General features: G+C 39.3%; 3 protein-coding genes across 7 annotated transcripts in view; 1 reads left to right on the top strand and 2 right to left on the bottom strand.

Annotated features, from left to right (window-relative positions):
- Nucleotides 1-2,467, bottom strand: part of Naa15-16 (N-alpha-acetyltransferase 15/16) — a 47,226-nt gene extending 44,759 nt beyond the window's left edge. Inside the window, exons 1-7 of the mRNA XM_033345492.2 lie at nucleotides 2,290-2,467; nucleotides 1,671-2,018; nucleotides 1,397-1,531; nucleotides 1,127-1,271; nucleotides 778-1,035; nucleotides 395-705; nucleotides 34-315 (exon numbers count right to left, since the gene is read on the bottom strand). Coding sequence (XP_033201383.1) covers nucleotides 34-315; nucleotides 395-705; nucleotides 778-1,035; nucleotides 1,127-1,271; nucleotides 1,397-1,531; nucleotides 1,671-2,018; nucleotides 2,290-2,346 — 1,536 coding nt within the window. The 5' untranslated portion in view covers nucleotides 2,347-2,467. The remainder of the gene's footprint in view (nucleotides 1-33; nucleotides 316-394; nucleotides 706-777; nucleotides 1,036-1,126; nucleotides 1,272-1,396; nucleotides 1,532-1,670; nucleotides 2,019-2,289) is intronic.
- Nucleotides 2,468-2,957: 490 nt separating this feature from the next.
- Polr3C (RNA polymerase III subunit C) lies at nucleotides 2,958-5,409 on the top strand. The gene is made up of 8 exons (XM_033345231.2): nucleotides 2,958-3,455; nucleotides 3,522-3,640; nucleotides 3,741-3,871; nucleotides 3,983-4,217; nucleotides 4,280-4,488; nucleotides 4,576-4,729; nucleotides 4,818-5,178; nucleotides 5,253-5,409. Exons 1-8 carry the CDS (start codon nucleotides 3,309-3,311, stop codon nucleotides 5,385-5,387), a joined length of 1,491 nt encoding a protein of 496 aa, XP_033201122.1. The 5' UTR covers nucleotides 2,958-3,308; the 3' UTR covers nucleotides 5,388-5,409.
- A 1,848-nt stretch (nucleotides 5,410-7,257) lies between these two features.
- The window catches only part of Sox102F (transcription factor Sox102F), a 205,876-nt gene continuing 190,747 nt past the window's right edge, over nucleotides 7,258-22,386 (bottom strand). For all 5 annotated transcript variants that reach the window (XM_076624362.1, XM_076624365.1, XM_076624374.1 and 2 more), the window contains 6 exons: nucleotides 14,966-15,250; nucleotides 13,673-14,048; nucleotides 12,083-12,307; nucleotides 11,639-11,686; nucleotides 11,344-11,496; nucleotides 7,258-11,063 (listed from right to left, as the gene is read on the bottom strand). In XM_076624362.1, coding sequence (XP_076480477.1) covers nucleotides 10,570-11,063; nucleotides 11,344-11,496; nucleotides 11,639-11,686; nucleotides 12,083-12,307; nucleotides 13,673-14,048; nucleotides 14,966-15,250 — 1,581 coding nt within the window. In that variant the 3' untranslated portion in view covers nucleotides 7,258-10,569. The remainder of the gene's footprint in view (nucleotides 11,064-11,343; nucleotides 11,497-11,638; nucleotides 11,687-12,082; nucleotides 12,308-13,672; nucleotides 14,049-14,965; nucleotides 15,251-22,386) is intronic.

A 22,386-nucleotide genomic window follows, 5' to 3' on the forward strand; every position in this document is an offset into this window, starting at 1 on the left:
TATTACTTGCAAATATAGGATGTTAAAACCTACCCTGTCAACTTCGTGACATTTCTTTAATGCCTCCCCATACTTTCCAAGGCGTTTGTAAGCGTTAGCTGCTTCTGTCTGAATCCACATACACTGCATTTCATTTAGATTCTCCATGGCTAAAACCCCTTCCCTAGTAAACTTGCCACACGTTTCTTCCGCTTCTTTGATGAGATTTGCACGCAACATATACTTGGCACATTTAGAATTAATATATCGATCTGCTGTGTCTAATCCTTGCGCTTCGTCTAACCACTTATAAGCCTCTTGAACATTACCAGCATGCTAAGAATGTACACGCACAATTAATTACATTATTGAAGAAATATAAATATACATTACAAAAACCGAACACGGAATTTACCTTATAAATGCGGCCTTTGGTAACAAAAAGTTCTATAAGTGTAGGTGTGTGTTCTATGGCAGCATCAATTTCATTTAGCGCTTTTTCTGTAAGTCCAAGATGATCGTAATGTTGTGCTAAATAATAATAAGTCCATAACAGTGCCGAAGCTGGCTCTCGCGCATTGTCTTTCTCTTGGTCGCTAAAATGCCCATGAGCCTTTAATGCTTCCTTGTATTCCAAAACCAAAGACTGTATAGTATCAACCTTCTGTTGATCGTTATATAGAGAACGAAGATTTACAAATAGGGGTGGTACACCTTTATGAAGGCCTATGGTGTAAATAAAATATCAATAAGTTACTTAGACTCTTTGTAAAAATATTTTCAATAAACAAATCGTACCTCTTCGTAAGTACCGATCTACTAATGTTTTAAATTCATCCCCTAATGCATAATTTAGTTGTAAGCGACGCGGCGCTAACGCTCGAGGAAACAATTCTTCGTATCTTTGGAGCATAGCTAATGTTTCTTCAGGTTTTGTGTGTCTTTCAGCCTCTGCTAGCCTAGCATAATAAGTTGTATTTTCAGGATTTATATTTAAAAGTTCTTTATAAACCTGTGCTGCTTCTGCATATTGTTTTAATTGTAATCTTAATTTACCTACAAAAAGCAGGAAATTAGTTTAAAAAAAATTATTGTAAAACACTTAAAATTAGTTTTCATAATTTAGTTGTAGAAATTTATAACATACCATATGTTTCTTTTACAGTAACTTTATCACAAATTTGATCACTATACTTGTCAAGATGTTTCAATGCTTGTTCACATTCCCCTGATTCCTGGATAACCATATTTTGGTACAATAGCAACTCACTGTGCTCATAATCATAACAAATCTGCAAATATTAAAAATATCTCAATATTACATATTATAATATTATCAATATTAAAAAAAAATAAATTCGATATTGCATTATTTAATACAACATTTTTTCTTTTTACATAATATTAGAATACATACCATTGGGGAATTTCGAAATGTGTCCAAAATTTTAAGTGCTGTTTCATAGTCCTTTAATAAATGATATGATATAGCGAAACCAATCCATGAAGCACGCTGTGTAGGACGTAACATAAATAACTGGTACCTTGTGTCCTAAAAAAAAATATGGAAATAAATACTACTATTAAATAAAAATTACGTTGATAATGCCATTAATGAAAAAGAAACAAGAATAAAACAAATTATACATATACAATAAATAGAAATAAGGTCCTTCATATAAAGGATTTACCTTATAGCCCTCCAGATCCCTCATCTGAATTTGAAGCAGCGATAAGTCCCTAAGAATTTGAATGTTATCCTTGTCCCATTTAAGGGCATTTCTATAACACTTAATGGCTTCATCGTATTTCTTATCCGAGCGTTGTAAAAGTCCATAAACGTGCCAACAAACATGAGATTGCAAATCATTCCTAAGACCTCTCCGGACATGATCGTATGCTTCTTCTTTGCGACCTAAGCAGTTCAGAGTGAGACCTTTCATTGCCAAGGTCTCTCCATGTTCACTAAATTTAGGGTTTGATAAAATTTGCTTTGCAAACTTTATCCCATTTTTATACTGTTTGTGTTCGTAACACCTCTGCAAGAAACATAAATACGTTTCATAGGATAAAACGTTTTCATGATTTCAATACTATGTACTTCAATAAACTGGCATTATAAAGTATCGTAAAAGATAAACAAAAAATCATGTTTTCATTCATAAGATCGGTAAAATTTTTATGACCCATGATTGCCAGTGAATTTTTCACAATTTTTCGAAGAGTGCTTCATCATTACAGCATGATGAATACTCTTATTAACCGGAGAGTGGGGTCCAAAACAGAGCGTTTTGATTACATATTACTCACCAGAATTCGTTTAAACAAGGCATTTTCTTTGGGTGGCAAGGGATTGCTGGAGGGCATTTTTGTATAAATACAAAAATATAGGGCCTTTTCCACCCGGTAAACTTAATTTTCACCACAAAACCTCGTGGCCACAAACGAAGAAGTCGATCTTCGATCACGTGATCATCTGCGACAATGCTGTTCCGCCGGAAGTTCTACATCCACGGTGCCGCACACTTTAATATATTATATAGCTTTTAGAAATTTATTAACAAGAATAATACGTTCTTTGTGTACGTTCGCGTTTATATTTCGCTATCTTTGATGCTTTCGATGATTTTACCTTTTTCGGAATTGCATGAAATACGAATTTCTAAGTAATGATAACCAATGATACTTAAGAAGCATTTCTATGAAATTACAAAGGTTATGAAGGATATGATATCGTTTGAATCGTACGCGAAGAAAAATTTAGCTTTCTAACGTATACATATAACAAGGTTGTTTTTTAAATACATCCTATATGAATTATGTAAATATATTATAAATATGTTATAAAAACATTATTTATACTCCTTGGAATCTTCTATAACATTAAGTGCAATTTACAAGTTGTTTACTCCATGATTGGTCTACTTTTAGAAATTAACCTTATATTTTGTATAAGCACATGGTCTTCAAATCAGAAGGCTTTTAAATTGTTCGAACTAATGTAGTGTACGTTAGTTAGTGTACTGTACATAAAGAATCAAATGTATAATTTGTATTAAAATTTCTATATAGTTGTAAAAAAATATATATGGAGATAATAATTTTTGTACATTTGATTTTGTAGATTTGAATTGTAGTTGCGCGTTTATTTCGTAATTATAATTTCGTAAGAGGTTATGAAAACAATATGGCCGAACTTTTAACAAAAGATGTTAATTCATAAAACATATGTCCTCGGCTTTATATCTTCTAGAATTAAGTGATTTATGTACAGTAATTTATGCTTATAAATGTTTGGTTAGCAAAATTTGTATAAAGAGAATAACGACATGTCATTAATGTGTAGAAAGTTGTGCTTTTCTATTTTATTTGAGCACTTTGGTCAGATTGTGCAATCTGTAGCTGAAGATTTATTTAAACATGGTGCAAGACCAATAGGATTAATTCGTCATGCAACACATCTTCCTATAACAAAGGTATACATTAATTTATTTTAATTAATTTATTTCTCATTTATGACATATGTTTAATGTTGTTTTTAGATTAAAGAATCATTATGCGTTTTAATAAAACATGGTCTTGTTACGTACAATCAAGCAGAAAAGGGGATGGAATATTCTTTAATTGTAGAAAATGTTTTACTCATTCTTCGTTACCCAAGGTAATATGTAATTTATATAACATGGATTTTGTTGCTTTCAATTTACAAATAAATGAAAATAAGAAAGATCCATATAACTTAAATGTTTTAATTTTAATAGGTATATATTCTTTGTAAAATCAATGTGTGGAAATGAGTGCGAGATGATTCTCGAAGAAGTATTAATGAATGGATATATAACAGCTTCAGAAGCAATCGCAAAGACATATAAAAAGATTGAACAATCACCTTGTATGTAAATTTATAGTTTTAAATTTTAACTTAAAAAATAATTGTATATATTATATTACAATAATTTTGATAAAAAATTTTGTTCTATTAACTATGTACTTGTATTTTTAGCTGATCTGCAACCATCAGTTCCAGTTTTAAAAGAGAAATTTGAATTACTTGTCAAAAACCAGTTTTTAATGCGCAGTTTAGGTACAATTGAAGAGAGAAATGAAAAATGTAATTTTACATTACCAGATTTGAATTTGACTGCTATTACTAAAAGAATAGAAGGAAATGATATTGATTGTGGTGATAGTAAAATTTATTGGAAAGTTAATTTTGATCGTTTTACTCAGGACTTTAGGTAAGAGCTGCAAAACTATTGTGTACATAAAACACATGAGAAATTTGCAATGTAATCTATAGGGATCAAATTATTATATCAGCTATAAGCAGACGACTTGACGAAAATGCAGGAGTGTTGATGAGACAGTTATTGATTCTTATGTATTTACGGACAGCATCATGGGAAGACACATCCAATCCAATACCTCTTACAGAAATAAAAGAAGCAGTTAGAAAAGTCGATTGTCCATTACTTATACAATATCTTGATCAATATTTACGTCTAATTGGTACAAACATTGTAAAAAGTGTACTTTTAAACTGCCTAAATATTTCGAAGAACATTGCATAATACTTAGCTAAATGTATTGTTTCAGAGGAAGATTCTAGTCAATTTTTAAAACGAGTTGGGGATTCGGGAGGTGGTCAATATAGCGTTAATATGAAAGAGGCGTTTAAACAATTAACATGGACCACATTAGAAAATATTGTAACGGAGCGATTTGGTTCAAAAGCAGCCAGAATTTTTAGGTACTTCAGGATTTTAACATTATATTTTAGGTAGGAATTTTGGGATTTTAACATTGATTAACTTAAGTATCTTCATTTTACTATACAGATTAGTGCGTAATAGAAAGTACATTGAACAGGAGCAAATTCAACAACTGGCGATGATTCCGGCAAAAGAAGCGAAGCATTTGACGTATACTCTCTTGCAAGAGAATTATTTACAAATACAGGAAATAAAGAAATCTGGAGTATCAGCTGCACCAATAAAAACATTTTTCCTATTTCATATTGATTTAAATTTGGTTGTTCATATGGAAGTGGAGCACTGTTATCATGCACTGTACAATATTATGCAAAGACGAGAGTATGAAACAAGCAGCAATAAGCGGATGATCGATAAACAATTGCGAATGCAAACCCTTACGACTAATTTGAAAGAACACGGTGCTAGCGAAGAGCAATTAGCAGAGGTGCATATAATTTTCATTATTATATTCTTTGTAATTGTTCAGTAACAGATTAACTCCATTCAAATTGTTTACAGATTGCAGAAATGATGACACCGTCTGAGAAACAACAATTAGAAAAAGTTCAAAATAGGATTAAGAAATTAGGTATTACCGAATTGCAAATTGACGATACTTTGTTCCTATTGACAATGTATTTACGTTACCATTAAATAAAGACATGTTTTTTAAATATGTGAAACTGTGATAAATGTTAACGATGCTACTCATTTTCACTATTCATGAAGGAACAAGTACATAAAATTTCATTCATTTATATAGTTATTTATTTATGTATAATAATGATTACGCTTGTAAAATACAAACAACAAAGAATACCTAACTTTCAAATTATTGTAATAAATATAATCATATATCTATGTTTATAATAGTGCTGCTCTCTATGTGATACAGTGCATTTGATGTCACTATCTGTTAGGGAAAATGATCTTGGAGTACACACCGTTAAATGTTCTACCATTGACAAACACTTCGTGTAATTATACCTTTTGATCTATGCGATATGAATGTATGTTAGTTGATTAGAAACAAATTATTAGAGTTATGAATCACAGCCAGCTCAAGGTGCCTTATGGATCAGTAAATAAGTCGAACGCTGCAAATGCTATTTATAATTAGCTAAAACGTAATTCCATTACGGTATGTATGTAAAGACTGGAGACCATTATGTTTGGTGTGTCATTACTACCGTACGTTTTACTTCCAAGTATGATTTTCCCTTAATTCCTATTATATACTTTATACGTTCATCTCAACACTACCGCGATGAAAACGGACTCTTCCGTTGTAAATATTTATTAATCATAAAAATTCAAAGTAGATAGTGTTAACAGTGAAGATTCACCGATCTTAAATATATATATATTTTGATTGTACGCTATTGACACCAATTAATAACGTGTACTACATCTGTCGCGAGTAGTGATAAGATGATCGTGAACGTGTAATCGCATTCAAACATGCATCTGACTGATTTTATACTTTTTCCTTTTTCCCTTTTCATGACACATATACACACACGCATACATACACACACCCTCTCTCTCTCCCTCTCTCTCTCTCTCTCTCTCTCTCTCTCTATTTCTTTCTCTCTCCCCTCTCATGTTCTTCTCTCATTTAGACGGTATTGCATAGACTATGTACATTGCACGTACATACAAGTTTCTTCTAGAAATAACGTTGTATACCTAAAACTAAGGTTGAATTTCGGTAAAGCGTTATTTTATTATATTTTTTTCATACCATTAACAACAACGTACATGTAAATGAAGTGAATTCTTGGAATATTGAGATTGGATGTTAGTGTTCACTTTTTTTTCTTCGTTACGTTAGATATACTATAGTATTAGTAATGTATTCGTTTTACAATTTACTATTCTTACAGTTTGCATTCGCACTGGTTGCATTTCTTTTCTTTTTTTTTTTCTTTTGAAATCCGATGAATTTACAGCGAGTGCATTGAGATTATCGTGAAAACGTTCGTTTCTAGGTATACAAACGAAAAGAAAGAAAAATAAAAGGAGGAAAAAATTGTGTACTTAGCATGTGTCGTTCCTGACAAACCGATCTGTCCATGAAATGCAGAATTGAACTTTATAAAGAAAACCACGTGCTGGCGATAATCAAATTCGATGAAAATTTCTTAACAGCTTAATTGTACGTACGCTATCCGAAAATGCGTTCTTGAATGTAAAAGGGCGGAAGAAATCGCGGAAGAAGGTAGAAAAATGAGAAGAGCGAATTATTTTGAAAGATTACGAATATATGGCACAATAGGAAATAACATGCAATGGGTGCGTTTATATCCTCCACATATCAATTGATTTATTGAATGATTGGTTATTTGTAGAATGAATAGGGTTAAATTATTGTTATTTGGAGGTCAAATTGGTGAAGAAGAAGGAAATGGAAAAATAAGAAAGGAGGAAACGCAATTGCTCGAAGGAAACGAAATGTCTAACGAAAGTGCACCTTTCGGTTTTCCAGGACGTGATAAGAGAAAGAAAAAAAAACGTTTCAGTGTAAATGTAAAAAAAAACATCTAATTGTTGCGTGAGCGATACGACATTGAAAATTTTTGAGTATTCGAGCACGCAAATGATCGACGAGCTTCATGTCGCCCGTTGTCGTCGTCGTTGTCATCTGAACTGGCACGTACAACTTCTATTGCTATGCGTAATAAGGATAATTATTTAAAAAAAAAAGAGAGAGAAATAATATAATAATATTAATAATAATCATAATAATAGTCAATAATAATAATAGTACTAAATAAAACTGATGTGACAATAATAATATTAAGGATAATAATAGAGATAATAATGACCAAATGAAAATAAGAATATGCATCGCATTTTTAACATTTCGTTAAGTCTACGTGTTCTCGAGTAAATTACATATATGTGGCGCTATGCAAGATACATCACAATATAGTTACACTGTACATTCAATAGTATTGACACTTTTTTTGCGTCGGTCGATTTCTCCCTCTCTCTCTCTCTCTTTTTCATCCTCTCAATACCGTTCACACTCTCGTGCTTTCTTTCTCGATCGACGAACACACCGCCGACGCAGTTGTACAAATTCATGTATATACATAAAATAAATTATTATCAACATTAAGCTATCCTATCTGCCGCCGGCCGCGGTATTCGAAAAGCACCCGACGAAACGCGGGCACAGATATATCGAGGATACTGGCTCTCTTTATAAAATTATATTAGGTACCTTGTATAGAATTGCACTGATTATAAATAACAAAAAAAAAAAAAAGAGAAAAGAAAAAACGGTGAAAAAAGAGATGTAGAAGTTATCGAGTTTTTCACGTCGAGCCAACTCTGCCGACCCGGGAACCGGAAGGGACGTCATATCGCCACAAACCTCCGGTCCGCGAAAACGCTATTTGGCACATAAGTATTATCACATCGAGCTCCCGATTTTTCCAGTTTCGGTACAATTCGTTTTCCCGAATTACATACGAGACTTTACGCCCTATAGTTCTATATTGTTTTTTCTCGTTACGAGACGGTGCTCGTTTTTTCCTCCTTTCCTTCCTTTTTTTTTTCTATGACATCCACTAACATCACGGTAAACAACGGTCTCTAGATTCTCTCGATCGGCTCCCATCAGGTTGATCGTGCTTTCACGAATTCGCACAACTCGAAGGAAATGAAAAACGGAGAAAAAATGTAACAACGTGTGTTCGGAAAACATCGAAAAACAAAACACACAACGTCGTATTAGAATTTGATTATTCGTTCGTTTACATCGTTTACAATAAATAACGCTAATTTCCCCGTCCGTAATTTTACGCAATAACATTGTACTAAAATTGACGCCGCGCGTGTCCCTCTCTCACTTTCTCTCTATTCATTCTTCCTATACATACACACTTCCTTTCCTTCTAATAATACACTTCGATTACTTCTCCTTAGATTTTGGTTTTTTTTTATTTAGAAAAAAAATTCTCTTCATCTTGCCTCCGCTTAACGCTATCTCCGCTTAACGTTAGGTCCATAAATTAATTGCGAAAAATACTATAAGTACTATAAGTGTGTTTTTAGACGCGAAACGAAGTGGCCACACACCCCTGTGACTCGAGCGGGTTCATATCGCGTGACGGAATGTGGAATTCCACATTTTCTTCTCGTCCTCTGTCCCGGTCCTCGTGCGATACACCGGATATCAGTGATTGCATGTGAATATGAAAAAAAGGACCGTCCGCCGTGAACGTGGGATAACTATACGATCTAATAACGCGTGTTGCCGCGTATACTCGGAAAACGCGTGATGCTGCAGGATACTAACGGACCACAGCTTTTTCTTTTTTCTCTTTCTTTTTTACTTCTCTTTTTTACGTTCAATTTCTTACATTTTATCTTTTGTTCATTTTTATTTCTGTCGTTTCTATTTATCTTCGTTTCTCACGTATTGACACGGCCGACCGGAATGGCGTATCGCTATAGACGCGCACGCACACGCACACGCGCATACACACGCAGACAGACAGACAGACACACACACACACACACACACACTAGAAGGAATAGGAACAAGACTTTTTTGGCCGCTCATCGTATTTTCGTACACACACTCACGCACGTACACACAGAAATACGTGTCGCGATCGTCTCGCGGTGTGTTGAAACGCGGCTCATACGAAACACGATAGAAACGAATTCGATCGAGCATCGGCGGGAGAGTGCATCGGATCGATCCTTCTGGCGCGCGCGCACACATGTGACACATGGCAGTCTTACGAAAAATCAGGTATGTGTGTATATATATATATATATATAAAATGTGTGTGTATATATATATCGTTTTATATTTGTATTTATTTACCTCATTTATTTTTTATGTATAATTCTAGCGTTCATGTTACTCTGCGCTCCCGCGTACGGAAAACACCCGCGAGATGGATACCGACATACGTTGACACGCGAATCGACGTTCGTTACCTGATCGAGAATTCTACTCACGCGCATATCTCGTTACCTAGAACGTTACCTAACGACGATTAGACCTTATCGTTCGCAGATTTGCGCCGCCTTGGTCGCAGTTTTGATTACACCAACGGAATATACCATTGGTAAACTCTCGTGCCGCCGTCGTGTTCATTGTCCCGTCGGCATGGATCAACCGTCGCGCCTGCTTTCCCCACCCCATTCCTCTTAGTAATAGCATAAGCAAGCAGGAAACCATCAGAGCTCCGCACGATGCCGTTATCCACGTCGAGCTCACGTTCACCGGTGTCCCGTGAATCGTTCGACGTACATGTATACGTAGCGCATAGCGAGAAAGGGTTGGTTGGCCGATATCGGTCACGTGACTCTACATCATGACACTCTGTCCCAAAGATTCGAGTCGTGATGCATATGTCCGAGTTACGCACGATCTTTCAGCCATGTGTGCACGAGCAACGTATCTCATAACGAATCGCGCGACATATTGGGCGATACGATGACGCGACGACGGCGGATCCAAGGAAGCAGGACACATCGCCGCTCGAATCCGCGGGAGGGCCTCCACGCGTCGTACGATGGCACAGAATCGTTATATATCACAACCTCTCGAGCGAGGCTTCGAAACGCTCAGTCACTCTTCGAGAACGTTTTTCTATCCCCCGACAATCGACTACATATATCGTTCCCACGTTCCTGTTCACGCGACGATACACGCGTTCATGCGTATATATTCCTTTCACGCGAACCACCAGAAGTTTTACCAGAACAACTCGTGGCCGAGTCTCGACGTTGACGCTGCTGCTGCTGCTGCTGCTGCTGCTGAAGATGATGCTCCGGGCGGCCATGGCGGCTGACCCGGAGCTGCGGTTCAATCTTCGTCGTGATGTCGCGGACTGGCGTCGTAGCCACCGATCGAGCCCGAGTTCTCCGGCGAGAAGTTCATCATATCCGACGGCGATAAACTGTCTTGCGTATAGTAGAACGATGGATGATCGGAACTGGGACCAGCCGCACCGCCGTTCAACATGGTAGCCGGCGGCGACACGCTAGGCCTTGCCGATGGTCCGGCCGCCCCCGTTCCCGGATGATGTTGCGTGCTGAGGTCCGAGCCCACCGGAGACAGGAAGCTCATCTCTGGCCCGCTGTCACGACACCAGAGCTGCCTCATTTCCTGCCGTCGTTGCCGCATCAGCGACTTATACTCGGATATGCGCATCTTCTTCCCATCAACGATGCAGGTGCGCTTTGGTCGCGGCCTGTACCTGTAGTCGGGGTGTTTCTCCATGTGCAACTTCGACAGCCGTGATTGTTCCTCGTAGTATGGTTGTTTCTCAGAGTTCGACATCGCTTTCCATCGAGCACCTGTGCAAGTAAAAGGAATATCGTTGAAGATGATCGTGAAAGCGACACTGGCTTTCTAATGTAGGAAGAAAAGTCTATTCTATTTATTATATCTATATATAAAAGGGAGTTTTAAAAAAGCGTTTCTGCGAGGGATGGTAATGTTGGGAAGTTGAAAATTTCGAGAATCACAGGATCGATCCCAATGTTTGCGTTATATCACATTTGAGGGGCACGGGAAAAATACGACACAAGCGATGAGATCTTTAATTTAAGAAAATCATGATTGAAAATTTCTTACCGAGTATTTTCGATATGTTGGAATTATGCATGTCCGGGCAGGCTTTCAAAATTTTCCTACGCTCGTCCTTGGCCCACACCATGAACGCGTTCATAGGCCGCTTGATATGTGGCTTGTTCTCACCCTCCCTCTTCTGCTGTCTCACCATTTTAGCTGAACAGAGAGAAGACGTGTTAGATGTCAACGTCGCTTGGCTTCCTCCCGTGAGAAGCGAATCTGATTTCGTGAGCATCACCTGGCGCTCTCGAAACAAAAGCGTAACGTCAGCCTCGTGGCTCGTCAAAAGACTGCTTACCTTTTTCCGTTATGTCTTCCGGTACCTTGTAACCCGGCTCCCGCCACACTGTAATTTCAGAATATCGCAGCATGTTATAATTTGCAACAGCAACTTCGAGCAGATTATGAGAAATCATCGGAGCGATCCGAATGCAACATCGTTCATCGAATGGGTATCCCTTTGTACGGTTTATTTATCATATCGTTACAAATAAATTATTTTTAATCCGGATTTTAATAAAATATAGAACGTCGAATAGTTGAACGTCATTTTGTCGCATTTTCCAACAATCTAATATTTCAAATACCAACGATGTATTTACAATATCCTCTCAAATTCTTTTAATTTCACAGCTGTGTCATTACTTTTTCGGGTCGGCGATAAGGCAGTACCAATAATACTATCTCGAATTAGCAGAATAATGAAAGTAATATAGCGCGAAGGATGAGAAAATGTATTTACTGTGGGGCGTGGACAGATAATCCTGTTCCTCCTGCGCAGCCTCCTCCCGGGAACCGGAGTGCTTGATCGGTCGTTGAGTCTGCGGCGACGGAGGCATTGCACCAGCACTCGGTGGTATCCCGTAAATGCTACGCATAGCGAAATGCTTCTCGACGGCGGCAACCGCGGCGGCAGTCACGGCACCTCCTGGTCCAGCCGCTTCGTCTTTGGCCATTACCTTGCCCACTGCAATGATAAGTCATAAGCCAGATAAGAAAAGATAGAGGGAAAACATTTATGGCAAAATCAACGTATCACGCTAACGTCATCGTCTTGTCTCATTGTACAAACAAGCAACGATATACCGCGAGGATTGCACCATCGACCGTTCCTCTGATGTTAAGATGTTGGGTTAGGTCTTTACTGGGTGAGACATTCGATATCGTAAGATTATATCAAAGGAAAAGTTTATTTTCAAGTTATCGAAACAAGCGATGAACTGATTAGCTGAATTGAAAAATATCTCTCTCAAGCTTTCTTTTTTATACCAATTATTAAAATAATATTGCTTCCTCTTTATGTTTCATACTAGTTTCTGTGCTATTTATACTTCGTACTTTATACTAATTTACTTGCTCTTTTTGCTAATTATTAAAGGTAAACAACATTTTTATGCCGCAAAAACTATACACTATATCGATCCTTCTTTCAAACAACATTTCTATGTTGCAAAAACTATATATGATATCGATGGTTTTTTCAAACCAGGAAGCCGACGAGGAGAATTTACGCAGCAATCTAATATCCGAGTGACAGCTCGTGGAATCCGCAGGCTCGTTTCTTCTTCTGCTTTTTATCCCATCGTTTTCCCCTGCCCGTGTCTTTTTCCTCGAGGATACGCGGTGCACCGAGCCTTATCTTAGAATCACGTTACGCGTCGTTGATTGTGCTTTAAACCGAAAGCAAAAACCGGCCGCGAAAGGGAACAGGTTTACTTGGGGGCAAAAGAAAAGAAAAAGCCGATCGCGAACAATCAGGTAAACGCGCGCGCATACCCGAAGATAATTAACCGTACGTTTCTGATCCCGCCGCGTATTCTATGGGGTATTGATCGAATTTTTTCCGGTTGGTCCCACACGGCCTCGCCTGTCCCCCGAAAAGGGTACACTTTGTCGCGTTTATAAACGCCAACGACCAGTGAATTGCGTTTACCGATCGGACGAGAATCGATACATCGATATTCTACTTTCGTGCGGTCGATCGGAATTTCTATCAGACTCGCTTGTACTTTTAATGATGAAATTCATCGTGATATCTATACGAACCTCGTTAAAGCAGCCATCCGATTAAAGCAACAGATGTTTCGAACGTAACTGGATGCTATTCTATCATGGTTTCGCTAGTTGTTCTTCCATCGTAATAGTAACCATTTTTTTATTAATTAAATCGCGACGTACGAAAAAATAAGTTTGTAATTCTGATTCACATTTTTGTACATAGTAGACCTCTTTATTGTTAAGGGAGTTACGTCGAGTGTGTAAAAGATGTCTATTTTGTATTTTTCACAGTGTATGGATGAACTATTTCAATTTAACGGAAGATGTTACTTACTTGGCGAGGAGAGGGTGCTCAGATGAGGTGGCAGACCTGCGTAAGGAAGGGTTGTGAGATAATTCCGTGGCATCGGTAGACCAGGCGGAAAGAGTTTCGGCGCGGTCGCCGCGACTGGTTGCTCCTGTTGACCGCTACTTCCGGCCCCTGTCGAGTGCGAGTCGCTACCAGGTGACGAGGAAGATGCCGTGGCTCCCGACGACGAGGATTTCGGCTTGGTGAGGTTGAGAGGTGCGTCGAGATCCTGCAGAGGAGGTGCGGTTGGTGCTACGGCGGACGAGATCGGCGTCGGCGACGCTTCCTTCTCCATCTGCGTGGTCATTTGCGCGAGATGCGCCGTCGCCCAGCTCGGTCCTTCCCGGTGACTGCTGATCATCTGTAACAATCATCGTCTATCGTTCATTTCTACGAAGATCTTGACAATATGTCAATATTTCTGTGCCTTTTCTCTCTTTTCTCGTTTTATACGTCGCATCGACTACTACAAGTTCAGCCTGTATAGTTACATTTTTTCACATGTTTTTACAACGTAAGAGCAGCGTCTAGACTTATACTATGATTTATAATGTTTATTTGTGACAAACGATTTAGATAATACTGTGGGATGATGTAAATAATACGTGCAAATGATATCGTACAAGACGTGAAGTACATTCGTAACATCGAGACGTCAAGACATGATTTTTTAATGGAAAAATAAATCGAAAATGGACAACATCTCCCCCTTGAAAAAGTCGGCTTTAAGAGCACGTGGTATTCCCAGTATGTCTGTAAATTAATAGGAATAGTTCAAAGCACTGTAACTAAATGCTTAAAATACCGATCTAAATCAAACGCATACTAACTGTTGCCAATGTAATTTGCGGATCTACCTCTCGCAACGGTCGAACAACTTTGTTTGCTACCCACGACGGATCACTGCCACCTCCGCCAAGATCATATTTTTAGTAATAAATTTTTTCCCAAGGGAGAAAACCATCTCGTTAATGTGACGTTTATACCGCGCTGCCTGCTGATCGTCGATCGACGCGCCTCGAACCGTGAATTTCCGCGTTTCCAACTTTCTTTTTTTATGCCGTTTATCAACCCACTTCCTTGTCGGTGGCGCCACCTATGTCGCGCAACGATGCTATGTGAATTTTTCATCGGATCGAGCGGATGGTGAACCGCCTTTAAAGTTTAAACGCTCGGTGCTACGCGTTAGGTGCGCGTACACGAGGCTTGGTATAAACGTTGATCAAAGTCGAACGCAGGAATGAGCGGGGAAATTAGGATTGCGCTGGGTTTACGTACGTTAGCGATCGAATTGATATGTTTGTTGGTGGTGGTTGATGTCGACGTAGCCGGCGGTGGCGGCATAGGCGATTGCACCGGCAACCCTCTGAGCTGTTCGAGAAACGGTAGGAACATCAAGGATTGCGGCCCCGACATGCTCAGCTGGCTCTTTGTCATCTGAGCCTGTAGCTCCTGGATGTTGTGCTGCATGATGTGCTCTTGCTGCCGCTTCAAGTGCTCCGTTTGCATCCGTTGTATCTCGATTTGCTTCTGCGAGTCGACGGTCATGTGCGCAGGATACGACTGCAAAGCCATGGGACGAGCAATTAGAGGGATGATGAATCACGTTGTGGCGGGCAAAAAACAGAGAATGAAATTTCCCTTCCATCTTTGCTTTCTGGAAAACGAAAGACAGCGTAGCCCGCTACGCTCGGGTATTCATTTTCTGCTTTTCAGTTGGAACGACAAGGACGAGGAAATGTAACGTGGGAAAAATTGTTAGATTCACGGGTGGTTTAATCTTTCGAGGAAGAACGACAATATTTCCCTTTATTCCGTTTTCCTCGCAGCGTAACGATGTTGTTTCAGATTCGTTTCGAAATTCCAATGGAAAATTGATAATTAAATTCTGTTCTTAAACAATTTCGTATAAGCACGATGAGTGTCGTAGAAATTTTCTCGACTACGCACGGCATAAAATGTAACGAAGACAGGCATAAGTATATTTATATGCAATTTACACGTTCAAGAGGAAACTTCGCAATGTGTTAATCCTACAAATGCATTATTATCGCACAAAGTGTCGAGTATTTGTAATCTCAAAAATACCTATACATTTACGAATTTCGTTATTCTTTTCGTTAGAAAGATAGTGGAAATAGATGATAAGAATGACCTGACATCGATTCTCACAAATAACTGCACATGTACGTATGTAAAATAAACATAGATATTGTAATATAGTCGAAACTAATCTAAAACCATGATACAAGCTCCGCAAGGGACAGTAATATTTTTCCACAAACTTGCCGTCGACAAGGCAGCTACGCGATTTATTACCGTATAATTTCCTCTGTAACACCGATAACGACAGCGTCGATACGCTTTCGCAAACGCAAGCGCAATACATATTTTAACATTCAAACTATAATTTAATCTCCATCGCGTCAAAGTTTCAGCTATCGTTATAAACCAAGTTTTACCAGGTTATTCTACGCGACTATATTTTCCACGGAAATCGGGACTAAAGCTCCATTTTTTCTTTTTTTTTTATCTAAGCATCGATTCACGAAACCAGTTCCAGTCCAAGTTTTCCCAGAAAGCGTAATAAAAGACGCGATCGACGCACCACACGAGGCATTGACTTTAATTATTGGTTATCGAATGCGTAAAACGGAAGCTAGCTCGAGCGAGAAAAGCGCGACAGAAAAACGAACGTTATTTACCTCGAGGTGATAACGCGACCAGGAAGGAATCTGCCAGTTTTCTCTTTTAACCAACGTTCTTAATCGTTCTCGTCCATACTTACATAAACGTACCTACTTTAGCTGTGTAGCATCGATGTCAATCGCGAGATATCGTCCAGGCAAATGCTAGTTTGATGATCCAGCGAATATTCCGCAAAATATAACAAGCTCGAGTGATATTCACGGTTTATTTCCCACGAAACTTCCGACTCCGCTTATGCAATGTAGATAGTGCGGAACGCATTATTTATGCTTATGAAAATTTCGTATTATGCGCATTATTAATTCACTCGCGAGCGTAACGTAACCACGCTTAATCTTTTTTCTGTTTTCCATTCTTTTTTTTTTTCACGCGCCCCTGGTGATCACCGCCGCGACGATCGTTCGGAACGGATTCGACTCATTGTTCCGGCAATTTGCATTGAATGCCCGTGAAAACCTGCAGCAAGCGATCTTGAACACGTAATCGGGCCGATATTTTCGATTGTTCCGTCATTGTCGCACAAACGATTCGTTGTATAATCCGAATAGGGAAACTGGGATGATCGGCGCTTGCTCGGCGCTTTTATTGCGTGGGTGTGACGCTCGAGTTTTCGTGCTTCTAGCCGTGTTTCGTGGGTTAATTTAAGTTTTCGCGAATCGTCGAACGTTTCGTTGGGAATGTTAAATGTAAATATCAAGGAATGCGGACAGGATTTATTATTAACGCGTTCGTGGCTGGTAATTTTAGGGAAATCCTGAAGTAGGAAACCGCAAATTTCTGTAATTACGACAAACATAGCAACTTGAAGAGTTCCCTTCAAATATCATTTGGAGTCGTTGACGTAATGTTGCGGTTGTTAATATGTTAAACAAGAGATATTAACATTCGGGGGTGTAAGTAGAGGAGCGAGTAAGCAAAGTTATACGAATGTTGGGGAAAATCTGGTTCTAATTTAGCATCGAAACATGCGTGTTGCAGACTAATCTTTGGGAATAGTATGTGTTTCAAAGTATACGGAATTTTTAAAAACAAGACTAGTAATTTTAATGCAACGTTACGAATAGAAATAATATCTTTCTAGTTAAACTAGTCGATTATTTATAGTTCTATGGAAGGCGAAATAATATTAATGATAATCATCTACGTACAAAATATTTGAGTGCACATTGTATACAATAAATCCAATATCCAAATTTACATCCCCGTGCAGTTGTACAAATTTCCATACCGCGGGGTGTAATGATGTTCCAGATACGCACGTAACCCGATAATTAGATCATTGATTATTTGCTTCGGTGTTCTAACGAAAGTACAATTTTCCTCCGATGCTTTTCAAGAAGTACAAAGTAAAAGCGTGTACAACGTTGACCCTTTTCCTGTGAAAGTAGGACGTAAATACACGCCCATCGTGGATAGCCAAGGGTTAAGGTGACCGCGGTTGGACCGGTAGAAACCGGGCCGAATGGAATATTTCTTTTCCAGCGGTGTCCATTAGTCAGAGGCGACTAGGTGCCGCTATTAATTCAACGAGACAGGTTTTCAACGCGGCTCCCGTTTCCACCACGGTGTAACAATTCAACGTGGCTAATATCATTGTACTTTCCTACGACCTGGCTGTGGTCCAGATATGCTTGAAGTTTAAAGTCTATTTTAGACGATAAGGAAGACGTTTATTCATCCAGCCTGGGCACCAGCTGAAACGTCACATATGCACGATATTAAGCGCGCGAGCAGGTTCCCTCTCCTTCATTCGTTTCTGTATCCTTCTATTTCTCTCTCTCTTCCTTTCTCTCTCTCTCTTTCTCGTTCTCTCTCTTTGGTTGCCTTTCGACGCGCGATTATTAATCCTCGACGCGGATTGTAGAAGATCGCGAGCCATGATTTACGATCGCCATAGGACACACGGATTCGTTTGGATAAACCGCTTGTATTCTTCGCAAAGGGTCGTTTTTCTTTTTTTCTTTCTGATGAAAAAAGAAGGAGGAAAGGAGCAATGTGTTCGGTGTTTGCCTTTCCTTGCAAGAACGTTACCATGTGACTTTCGACTTTTTTCAGGGGAACCTGATGATTCACGTTGTCGAGATATGAGAGGAAAAGAATGTAAAGTGTTAACGGTTTCGTGGAGTTATTTATAATATTTGATAAAAGCGAAACAGAAGTCAAATTGGTCAACTTTACTGTTTACAAATTCTTCAATTTTAATGTCACAGCATGTGAATGGGGACTATGTTCTCAGAAACGAAAAGATTTATTTTAATGGAAATCAGTTTGGCTTCCGTGTAATGACGATTTGTAACAGCAATGCGAAATGTCGAAAAATTCATCGATTTATCTGTTGCGTGGTCGTAAATGTGTTGAACGATAGCGATTATTTGTTAGAGCTTGAAAGACGAGTCACCAGTTTTCTCGAGCTCTGTTCTTGAATGAACCGAGCTAGGCCACTTCATAAGGGAGTGCGCCTCCAAAAATATCACCACCATGAAAAACTGGCGAAACGATCGAGAAATATCACTATTCGCGCATTCTTGTCACGATGAAGGCGTCTTTTCCTAATAAATCTTTTTTGTCCTCGTTATACTTACTCTTTTTCTTATCATTAAGCGTAAAAATCATTTGCTTCATAGAAAGCTTCTAAGTGATTCTAAATATACATGACATTACATGCGTAGTGAAATACTTTCTAAACAATGAACATTAAATCCCTCGTCAATATGGTTACCATTCATTTCTAGTAAATCTAACTACAGTATCATTAACTTTCTAGTACCATTATCTTCGTCTACCGTAACAAGGAAATGGTTGCTACTTCTACTTAAAATCTAGACGATACAAATTCCTTCGAATACGGTCGCCATTAAAGAAGAAAACAATAAAAATATCCCCGCATTCGCTCATAAACAACGTTCAACCCACAAAGATCGTTGGGCAGATCGTTGGGTACTTTTATCGAGTACATCGATCGACGTATCTTTCGAGAGTTAGGCTTCATTGTTTTACCTGCATCGATGGTACGATATTCACGTCTATCGGTAGGATCCGCATATTAAACAGCCTCTGTATGGAAATGCACTCGTTAGCACTAATTATTCTTGCGGCCGCGCTAATTGCCGCGTTGTGTGCGCCGTAAAAAAACAACACCGTGAAGATCGCGAGAAAAACCGGCCGGACAATCGGTTTTTTTCCATTCGAGTCCTGTTGCTTATGGAATATTTCCGATGTTCAGGATCGTAACGACAATATTGCCAATAATAACGGATAACATTTTTGCTGGCAACGAGTTGGAAGAGGCACGCTTGACTCTCTGGAAGATTAACGAAGATGCGTGGTATCGATCTTTGGCAAACTGTCGAATAAAATTTTACATTCTGCTACGTTTGCTATGTTTTGTCTAAACGTATATTACCATTTTCGGTAGAGTATTACATTTTACATCGAATCGAACATTACTTTCAAGGTACAAGTTATCGAACAACTCGTAGTCTTATCGTATTTTAGTTTCGCATCGTTATATCGTTAGCAAACGATATTTAAAGCAACTAATGCTTTTTCAGACCCAAGTAAGAACAACAATAATTATTTTCCTTGGAAGCAAACAAAGTTCTGGTTGTAGAGAGTTAAGAAACGACGCGGTTGCGTGCGTTCATTAACAGATTCGTCGTCTCGGTCGTGTTAGTCGTGGTTTGGTGCGGCGACACGAAAACGCGAACAATGCCCGACGTCGGACAATAAACGGCTGTGCAATTTCAGGAACCATTCTAACGGCCTCAGCTATAATCGGCATACCGGCACCACAGCCAATGGAACTTCATTATTCATTTGCAAAGTTCAGTTATGCCGATGATACGTATCCATGACAGCTATACCGCCCACAGTGGCTAAATATAAACAGGCGGGGTGCCAGCAAGTTCCATTCACATTCACATCCACACACAAGGCGACGCGCTCGCCGCTTCAGTAAGTGAGTATAAGAATATGAGGAGCCCCGTTCTGAATATGCATCCGCGCATTGACGCCAACTGCACCGCCTAAACTTAGCCGTGCAATTACTGAAACATACCTACCCCCATAATCGCTCTTCTGCCGGTTATCTCTGCCGCCGCTGTTTTCGATCGGACCACGCGTATTCAGCCGCTGTCGCCCGATTTATCGATGCATTCGCGATGCGTCGAACCACGAGGTGTCATTCTACTTTGACAGCGTTGAGCTTGATTTCTCGTCAAGACGAGGCGATCGAACAGGACAGATATTGAAACGACGCAACGGGATGGTAATTTTAAACCACAGTTTTGACGAACGTTCGCCGCTTGACCTGGTCAGTGTTGACCGCGCGTCTTTCAATAGGATTGACATTCATCTTACCACTGATAACATTATCAGTTTCGGAATTTTTTCCCATACAAACGACGCGGAGTTTGACGAACTGAAAACGCGTGTTATGGAGTTCGCGAAATGGTCTTTCGTCGCGGCCGCGGCCAGCTAGTAACGAAAGACGAAGGCTAAAGGCCACGAAATTTGAATCTAGATTTAGAATCGGAGCCACTGGAGTGCAAGGGGACATGCACACCAGGGATGACGTAGATCCACCGGAAGCGGTTCATACTTCACGTGCGTTATAAAGACTGTCACTGTGGCACTGTCTAAAATTACGACGGGCCAGCCAACACAGTGGCTTGAATACAAGCCTAGCAAAAGCTGGATCGAAGATATGTACAATGTTTGCCGGACGATATACCGATCTTTTTTTTCCATCCCTTTATATGTATATACATATGTGTGTTTTTTTGTCTTTGCATTCGAAACATATCGCTATGCATTTTACCCCTGCCACCTCCGAAACTGTCACGCGAATCGATCGAACCAGACGGAAAACGAAACTCGAACGAAACGCGGATTCCCTCGTGAAATATGCAACGCGAAACAAACGAGCGCCAACAGAGAGAAAGAACGGACGCGACAAAGAGGAGCCGTTGGCCTGCACTCTTAATGGAATTTTAAAAGAGCGAAGCCAGAATTCGACGACACGCAGGGGTGGCCTGGGGGATACATAAATTATGGACCGCTTTGAACGGGATTCGCTCGGTAGCTCGCTTCTCCCGTTGCTGGCCGCTTCTGCAATGAAACTTGTGAATGCGGAATCTAGGGCAACCGGAAGCGGTATTTTCGTGGCCGGGCTTTTCCACCCGGGGAACAGCGCGTTATTTTGCCAGGAAGGCCCACCGGCCATCCAGCACCCTGATAGATTCTTTGCCTCGGAACCATGAAAAATCCAAGTCTTCGACAACGTGCATCGATTCCGTGGCGACGCTCGCGGGACGAGAATCGTTGCTGGATTCTTGCTCCACGCGATTCCTCTTCGCGATTCTATTTGTACATTTATATTGGCTTTTAGGGTTTGTTCTACTGGATTTCTTTTTAACTCGATGGCATCACGATTCGTTGATAACGAAGTTTCTGATATCGAGTTTGTCACTTGTTGGCAGAATTTTCGATATGATCGATTTTAGAGCTTAATCGATTACCGAAATACTTTTATAAGATAAAAGAAACCGAAACTTCTATACTCGTGAAATGTACAACGTTTTATCGTCGAAAAAATTGTATTCAATTTTATAAGCAATTCTCGAAGTGTTGAAAATATAAAGCTTTCAGAATTAGAAACAGGAGTATTCATCCGTACAAAGTAACATTAGACAACAATTAGTCAGAGTGAATTATTCTACCATTACTGCTTCTTACCATGAAATTATACTTTATCTTCCGTATATAACTCACTTCTCGTTTCTCTCGATTGCCAGCAGTGTATATCATTGTCTGTCAAGTTTGAAAGACATTAACTGCCTCGTCGCGACAGATCGTAATATCAATTTGCAATAACTCTATCAAATTTGAACGAAGTTTGCTTCTTGCTTTGCCTCTATTATCATCGTCATTGACATTTCCTCCCACTTTAAGCGTTTCAAAAATTTTACCTTTTTTCCACGTTTCGTTAT

The sequence above is a fragment of the Bombus vancouverensis genome, chromosome 2 (assembly GCF_051014615.1).
Source record: "Bombus vancouverensis nearcticus chromosome 2, iyBomVanc1_principal, whole genome shotgun sequence".
Lineage (NCBI taxonomy): Eukaryota > Metazoa > Arthropoda > Insecta > Hymenoptera > Apidae > Bombus > Bombus vancouverensis.